This window comes from Oncorhynchus masou, chromosome 13, assembly GCF_036934945.1.
Source record: "Oncorhynchus masou masou isolate Uvic2021 chromosome 13, UVic_Omas_1.1, whole genome shotgun sequence".
NCBI lineage: Eukaryota > Metazoa > Chordata > Actinopteri > Salmoniformes > Salmonidae > Oncorhynchus > Oncorhynchus masou.
In genome coordinates this window covers 90,923,064-90,933,102 of record NC_088224.1, presented here as the reverse complement: position 1 = coordinate 90,933,102, position 10,039 = coordinate 90,923,064, and the positions used below count along the sequence as shown (strand labels likewise).

Sequence of the window (10,039 nt, the reverse complement as noted above, 5' to 3'; positions counted from 1 at the left end):
TCCTCACGCCATCACCCTACACGTGTGTCCTCACGCCATCCATCACCCTACACGTGTGTCCTCACGCCATCCCCTACACGTGTGTCCTCACGCCATCACCCTACACGTGTGTCCACGCCATCACCCTACACGTGTGTCCTCACGCCATCCCCTACACGTGTGTCCTCACGGCATCACCCTACACGTGTGTCCTCACGGCATCCCCCCATGTGTGTCCTCACGCCATCCCCCTACACGTGTGTGCCATCCTCACGCCATCCCCTACACGTGTGTCCGTACGCCATCACCCTACACGTGTGTCCTCACGCCATCACCCTACACGTGTGTCTGTACGTCCTCACGCCATCACCCTACACGTGTGTCCTCACGCCATCACCCTACACGTGTGTCCTCACGCCATCACCCTACACGTGTGTCTTCACGCCATCACCCTACACGTGTGTCCTCACGCCATCACCCTACACGTGTGTCCTCACGCCATCACCCTACACGTGTGTCCTCACGCCATCACCCTACACGTGTGTCTGTACTCCATCACCCTACACGTGTGTCTGTACGCCATCACCCTACACGTGTGTCCTCACGCCATCCCCCTACATGTGTGTCCTCACGCCATCACCCTACACGTGTGTCCTCACGCCATCACCCTACATATGTGTCCTCACGCCATCACCCTACACGTGTGTCCGTACTCCATCACCCTACATGTGTGTCCTCACGCCATCACCCTACACGTGTGTCCGTACTCCATCACCCTACATGTGTGTCCTCACGCCATCACCCTACACGTGTGTCCTCACGCATCACCCTCACGTGTGTCCTCACGCCATCACCCTACACGTGTGTCCTCACGCCATCACCCTACACGTGTGTCTCACGCCATCACCCTACACGTGTGTCCTCACGCCATCACCCTACACGTGTGTCCTCACGCCATCACCCTACACGTGTGTCCTCACGCCATCACATGTGTCCTCACGCCATCACCCTACACGTGTGTCCTCACGCCATCACCCTACACGTGTGTCCTCACGCCATCACCCTACACGTGTGTCCTCACGCCATCCCCTACACGTGTGTGTCCTCACGCCATCCCCCTACACGTGTGTCCTCACGCCATCACCCTACATGTGTGTCCTCACGCCATCCCCCTACACGTGTGTCCGTACGCCATCACCCTACACGTGTGTCCTCACGCCATCACCCTACACGTGTGTCCTCACGCCATCCCCCTACACGTGTGTCCTCACGCCATCACCCTACACGTGTGTCCTCACGCCATCACCCTACACGTGTGTCCTCACGCCATCCCCCTACACGTGTGTCCTCACGCCATCACCCTACACGTGTGTCCTCACGCCATCCCCCTACGTGTGTCCTCACGCCATCCCCCTACACGTGTGTCCTCACGCCATCCCCCACGTGTGTCTCACGCCATCCCCTACACGTGTGTCCTCACGCCATCCCCTACACGTGTGTCCTCACGCCATCCCCCTACACGTGTGTCCTCACGCCATCCCCCTACACGTGTGTCCTCACGCCATCACCCTACACGTGTGTCCTCACGCCATCCCCCCATCACGCCATCCCCCTACACGTGTGTGTCATGTGTCCTCACGCCATCCCCCTACACGTGTGTCCTCACGCCATCCCCCTACACGTGTGTCCTCACGCCATCACCCTCACCCTCACGCCATCCCCCTACACGTGTGTCCTCACGCCATCCCCCTACACGTGTGTCCTCACGCCATCACCCTACACGTGTATCCTCACTCCATCCCCTACACGTGTGTCTGCACGCCATCCCCCTACACGTGTGTCTGCACGCCATCCCCCTACACGTGTGTCTGCACGCCATCCCCCTATACGTGTGTCCTCACGCCATCCCCCTACACGTGTGTCCTCACGCCATCCCCCTACACGTGTGTCCTCACGCCATCCCCCTACACGTGTGTCTGTACGCCATCCCCCTACATGTGTGTCTGTACGCCATCACCCTACATGTGTGTCCTCACGTCATCACCCTACACGTGTGTCTGCACACCATCACCCTACACATGACCCAGTCAAGTTGTATGAGGGCTGCTGTGTTGTTGAAGGAGATGTTTTGAAGGAGATGTTTTGCATGCAGAAGTACTGTGCAGTGTATGAATCATTATCTATGACCACAATCAACTACTGACTGTACTATGTACTGTGTACTGTGTACTATGTACTGTGTACTGTGTACTATGTACTGTGCACTGTGTACTGTGCATGGCTTCTGTTTTCAGAGAAACCCTGTATTTAAACAGATAATATAGACCAAAGCGGAATGGGACAGAATTCAGAATGCAGAATACAGAATAAAAGAATGCAGAATATAGAATGCAGAATACAGAATAAAAGACTACAGAATGCAGAATACAGAATGCAGAATACAGAATGCAGAATACAGAATGCAAAATACAGAATACACAATGCAGAATACAGAATACAGAATGTGGAAATTGTTCTACCTGACCTGTAGCACTCCAATACTGTCTGTGAGAATAATCTTAAATACTGTGTTATTAATGACGTGTTGTTTACGTGTTTTTATCTATAACACATTTTCCTCCTCTCTTCACATGCTGCCTGGGATGTTTGTTCCTCTTTTTAAAACGTGCAGAAGAAAATTCTGATCATTATTTGCTGTGTAATTCTGGGAATCGTCATTGCTTCTACAATTGGAGGATACTTAGGTATAGCCTGAGACACACACACACACACACACACACAGGTCTACAAGTGGGCCCGTTTCCCCTGAATACAACACACACACACATACAGGTCTACAAGTGGAGGATACAGTTAGGTATAGCCTGAGACACACACCGAAGGTCATGTCAGGAGCCACACACACACACACACATACAGGTCTACAAGTGGGGTTTCCCCTGTACAACACACACACACCCCTGAATACAACACACACACACACACACACACACATACAGGTCTACAAGTGGGCCCGTTTCCCCTGAATACAACACACACACACACACACACACACACAGGTCCACCAGTGGGCCCGTTTCCCCTGAATACACACACACACACACACACACACACACACACACACACACACACACACACACACACACATACAGGTCTACAAGTGGGCCCGTTTCCCCTGAATACAACACACACGCACACACACCCACACACAGGTCCACCAGTGGGCCCGTTTCCCCTGAATACACACACACACACACACACACACACACACACACACACACACACACACACACACACACACACAGGTCTACAAGTGGGCCCGTTTCCCCTGAATACAACACACACACACACACACACACACACACACACACACACACACACACACACACACACACACACACACACACACACACACACACAGGTCCACCAGTGGGCCCGTTTCCCCTGAATACACACACACACACACACACACACACACATACACACACACACACACACACACACACACACACACACACACACACACACACACACACACACACACACAGGTCCACCAGTGGGCCCGTTTCCCCTGAATACACACACACACACACAGGTCCACACACACACACACACTGACATACACACACACACACACACAGGTCCACCAGTGGGCCCGTTTCCCCTGAATACAACACACACACACACACACACACACACACACACAGGTCCACCAGTGGGCCCGTTTCCCCTGAATACAACACACACACACACACACACACACACACACACACACACACACACACACACACACACACACACATACAGGTCCACCAGTGGGCCCGTTTCCCCTGAATACAACACACCACACACACACACACACACACACACACACACACACACACACAACACACACACACACACACACACACACACACATTACAGGTCCACCAGTGGGCCCGTTTCCCTGAATAAACACACACACACACAAAGTGTTTATCACAGTGTTGTGAAAGATTTTGAAATGTTTCCAAAGTGCCCGTTTTTTAATACAACACACACACACACACAGAAACTACTGTTATACATACTAACACATTCACAAACAGACCCCCCCAACATGTTGTACACACACCACACAGACAACACACACAGTATCCTAACAACACCACATTTCAGACTTTTCCTGACATGTTATATTGATACATGTTGTATTGACTACACACATCCTAACAACCCACCACATTTCACTTTTCCTGACACATTGATAATCAATGAGTGGTTATAACCCAGGATCTGATGTCTGACCCCCAAAAAAAAGAGTCCACCAGTGCCTTATTTGCTGAAATTCCTTAATTTGAGTTATTACCGTAATCTTGTTGTCAGTAGGGTTTCATTTCACGGTAATTTCTTCATTAGTTATTACTGTATTGTTGTTGTGTGACATTGACCCTGAAAGAACAAACATCCCACACACGGAGACTAATACAAGATTAGTTCCTAAAAGATTTTTTCCAAATGTTTTTGGTTTGTTGCTATTCTTATGATGATTTTTGCTGCAGCAGCCACACACATACTTCCTGCTTGACTGACATTACATTACACACGTTCTGTCATATATAATAACAGTGATATAATATTATGTGATGTAAATTACACATACACACATATTATGTACACACACACATTATCATATTAATACAATGTAACACACACATTACAGGTCCACCAGTGGGCCCGTTTATAATGATGTAATGTAATCATTATCATATATTAATATTATGTAATGTATCATTATCATATATTAATATAATATGATGTAATGTAATCATTATCATATATTCCCCTGTAATGTATTCATTATCATATATTAATATAATATGATGTAATGTATTCATTATCATATATTAATATTATGTAATGTTTCATTATCATATATTAATATTACATAAGTATCCATTATGGGTATATTAATATTATACATGTATCATTATCATATATTAATGTAATGTAATCATTATCATATATTACATATTAATATTACCCCCCAATGTAATCATTATCACATATTAATATTGTGTAATGTAATCATTATCATATATTAACACAATATTACACACATGTAATCATTATCACATATTAATATTACACAATGTAATCATTATCATATATTAATATTATGTAATGTTTCATACAACACACACACACACACATCATATATTAACATTAATACACACTGTGATGTAATCATTATCATATTAACACACATACAGGTCCACCAGTATTATCCCCTGAATACATACACATTACATACATTACATATGTAATGTAATCATTATCATATATTAATATTATGATGTCATATCACATATTAATATTGTGCAATGTATTCATTATCATATATTAATATTAATATTATGTGATGTAATCATTATCACATATTAATATTATGCAATGTACCATAATTATCATATATTAATATTGTGTAATGTAATCATTATCATATATTAATATTAATATTATGTGATGTAATCATTATCACATATTAATATTATGTAATGTAATCATTATCATATATTAATATTATGTGATGTAATCATTAGCACATATTAATATTATAATGTAACATTATCATATTAATATAATAGTATGCCATATAATCATAAAATAATCATATTTAATATTATGTCATGTGTAAATATTATATTATGTGTGATAATGATGAGGTCAGTAAACCTGGACACATCTCACTGGGTTCCATAGATCCTAACTCACAACACTGGGTTCCATAGACCCTAACTCACAACACTGGGTTCCATAACCCTTCAGTGGGCCCATTTCCCCTGAATACAACACACACACATACACACTAACTCACAACACTGGGTTCCATAGACCCTAACTCACAACACTGGGTTCCATAGACCCTAACTCACAACACTGGGTTCCATAGTTTCCCCTAACTCACAACACTGGGTTCCATAGACCCTAACTCACAACACTGGGTTCCACACCCTAACTCACAACACTGGGTTCCATAGACCCTAACACACACAACACTGGGTTCCATACACCCTAACTCACAACACTACAGGTTCCATAGACCGTTTAACTACACAACACTGGGTTCCATAGACCCTAACTCACAACACTGGGTTCCATAGACCCTAACTCAACACACACCCACACATTCCCTAACGTTTCCCCTGAATACTGGGTTCCATACACACCTAACTCACAACACTGGGTTCCATACACACAACACAGGTCCACCACTGGGTTCCATTTCCCCTGAATACAACATCCTGTGTTCCTCAGCACAAACTCACATTGTGATCGATTAAACACACTCCGTGTACAGGACAAAGATTGTCATTTCTGCATGCCTTCCTTCTTGGTAAATGTGTGTGTTTCTGTAAAGTGTTTATCAGTGTTGTGAAAGATTTCCAAATGTTTCCAAAAGTCATTTTTTACTGGGTTCCATAGAAACTAACTCACAATACATGGGTTCCATTCCAAACTCCAAATGTTCCATTGACTCCTTTCACAACGTTTATGTATCCATAACAACCCACCACATTTCAGACTTTTCCTGACACTGTTATATTGATAATCAATGAGTGGTTATAACCCAGGATCTAACTGACCCACAAACTGGGAGTCAGTAGTGTTTCTTATTTGCTGAAATTCCAATTTGAGTTATTACCGTAATCTTGTTGTCAGTAGGGTTTCATTTCTACCCTAATTTCTTCATTAGTTATTACTGTATTGTTGTTGTGTGACATTGACATAGACGCAGAAAGAAAGAAAAATCCCTGGGTTCCATAGACTAATACAAGATTAGTTCCTAAAAGATTTTTTCACAAATGTTTTTGGTTTGTTCTATTCTTATGATGACTCACAACACTGGGTTCCATACTTCCTGCTTGACTGACATTACATTACACTGGGTTCTGTCATATATAATAACAGTAATATAATATTATGTGATGTAATCATTATCATAATGACATATTATGTAATGTAATCATTATCATATATTAATATAATATGATGACCCTAATCATTATCATAACTTAAACACTGTAATGTTTCATTATCATATATTAATATTAATATAATGTGATGTAATCATTATCATATATTAATATTACTGTAATGTAATCATTATCATATATTAACATAATATGATGTAATGTAATCATTATCATATATTAATATTGTGTAATGTATCCATTATCATATAGTAATACAATATGGTAATGTAATCATTATCATATATTAATATTATGTAATGTATTCATTATCGTATATTAAATTATGTAATGTATTCATTATCATATATTAATATTAATATTCCATGATCATTATCACATATTAATGGGTTCCATATGTAATAATTATCATATATTAATATTGTGGTTCATTATCATATATTAATATTAATATTATGTGATGTAATCATTATCATATATTAAATTATGTAATGTATTCATTATCATATATTAATACAACACTGGGATGTAATCATTATCATATATTAATACATGTAATGTTCCATTATCATATATTAATACTAATATTAGTGATGTAATGGGTTCCATTATCATATATTAATATTATGTCATGTACCCTAATCATATATTAATATTGTGCAATGTATTCATTATCATATATTAATACAATATTATGTGATGTAATCATTATCATATATTAATATTATGCAATGTAATAATTATCATAATATTAATATTGTGTAATGTAATCATTATCATATATTATGTGATGGGTAATCATTATCCATATTAATATGATGTAATGTAATCATTATCATATATTAATATAATATATGTAATGTAATCATTATCATATATTAATATTGTGTAATGTATTCATTATCATATAGTAATATAATATGATGTAATGTAATCATTATCATATATTAATATTATGTAATGTATTCATTAGACCCTAATTAATATTATGTAATGTATTCATTATCATATATTAATATTAATCACAACACTGATCATTATCACATATTAATAATCAATGTAATATTATCATATATTAATATTGTGTAATGTAATCATTATCAATATTAATATTAATATTAGACCCTAATCATTATCATAATATTAATATTATGTAATGTATTCATTATCATATATTAATATTAATATTATGTGATGTAATCATTATCATATATTAATATTATGTAATGTATGCATTATCATATATTAATACTAATATTATGTGTTGTAATCATTATCATATATTAATATTATGTCATGTAATAATTATCATATATTAATACTGGGTTCAATAGTATTCATAATCACATATTAATATTAATATTATGTGATGTAATCATTATCATATATTAATATTATGCAATGTAATAATTATCATATATTAATACTGGGTTCATTATCATATATTAATATTAATATTATGTGATGTAATCATAGACCCTAAATTATGTAATGTAACACATATATTAATATTATGTGATGTAATCATTACAACATATTAATATTAGTAATGTAATCATTATCATATATTAATATAATAGTATGCCATATAACTTATAAAATAATAATATTTAATATTATGTCACCCTAAATATCACAACACTGGGTTCCATGAGGTCAGTAAACCTGTAACACTGGGTTCCATAGACCCTAACTCACAACACTGGGTTCCATAGACCCTAACTCACAACACTGGGTTCCATAGACCCTAACTCACAACACTGGGTTCCATAGACCCTAACTCACAACACTGGGTTCCATAGACCCTAACTCACAACACTGGGTTCCATAGACCCTAACTCACAACACTGGGTTCCATAGACCCTAACTCACAACACTGGGTTCCATAGACCCTAACTCACAATACTGGGTTCCATAGACCCTAACTCGTAACTCTTGCATGGTTTATTTCAAGATACGGTGATGTTATGTGTTCTGTGGAAAACAGAACAGGATGTGGACGTGGGTTTGGTCGTTGCTCATGGGCAGTAGTGGAAAAAGAATCCACTTGTCATACTTGAGTAAAAGAAAAGATACCTGAATAGAAAATGACTTAAGTGAAAGTGAAAGTCACCTAGTAAAATACTACTTGAGTAGAAGTCTAAAAGTATTTGGTTTTAAATGTACTTAAGTATCAAAAGTATAAATCATTTAAAATGTCTTATATTAAGTAAACCAGACGACACTATTTTCTTGTTTTTTTTAAATATTTATAGATAGCTATGGGCACACTCCAACACTTAGACATCATTTACTAACAAAGTATTTGTGTTTAGTGAGTCTGCCAGATCAGAGGCCGTAGGGATGACCAGTGATGTCCTCTTGATAAGTGCGTGAATTAGACAATTTCCTGTCCTGCTAAAGCGTTAAACATGTAACGAGTACTTTTGGATTTCAGGGAAAATGTAAGGAGTGAAAAGTATATTTTCTTTAGGAATGTAGTGGAGTAAAAGTAAAAGTTGTAAAAAATATAAATACTAAAGTAAACTACAAATACCCCCAAAAACTACTTAAGTAGTACTTAAAGTATTTTTACTGAAATATATGGCACCACTGCTCGTAGTATTGCCCCATGCAGTTCCTGTCAAGGAGTCAGTATTTTTACATTTGTTATTTTAGTTATGTCACATCCTATTCTGGAAGGTCAAGACCCTCATTTTAACTATCAACATCCCGGTATCCCATAATGCCTTACCTACTGTACAATACTGCCTGATTAATTCCAGTGTTTGTGTGTGTGTGTGTGTGTGAGAGAGAGAGCATTTTAATGAACCAATGTTTTTTGTGTACAAAGTGTATATGATTTCTCTGAGGAATAGCATCTACCACTGCCAATGATTGTAAATATGCTGTTGAGATGGAGTCTAGATGGTTGGTCTCTATTTGTTCTGCTCTGTGAATCCTGTTATTTTATGTTCTTGTTGAACTGCATTTTAGCTTTAGCAAAAAGGCTGGGATTCATTCAAACCCACCATAGCAATGTTTAGGCAATGTCTTTATTTACAATATTAATCTTGTGTACACACACTTCTAATTCTGAAACGTGA

The 10,039-nt window shown here is 39.0% G+C and overlaps 1 protein-coding gene across 2 annotated transcripts in view; it reads left to right on the top strand.

Moving 5' to 3' along the window:
- The window catches only part of LOC135553210 (syntaxin-1A), a 43,193-nt gene extending 40,283 nt beyond the window's left edge, over positions 1 to 2,910 (top strand). Inside the window, exons 6-7 of one of the 2 annotated variants that reach the window (XM_064985385.1) lie at positions 2,651 to 2,723; positions 2,837 to 2,910. In XM_064985385.1, coding sequence (XP_064841457.1) covers positions 2,651 to 2,723; positions 2,837 to 2,847 — 84 coding nt within the window. In that variant the 3' untranslated portion in view covers positions 2,848 to 2,910. Of the gene's footprint in view, positions 1 to 2,650; positions 2,735 to 2,836 lie in introns of those variants that run through there. The other variant, XM_064985386.1, reaches the window with a different exon arrangement.
- The last annotated feature ends 7,129 nt before the right edge of the window (positions 2,911 to 10,039 follow it).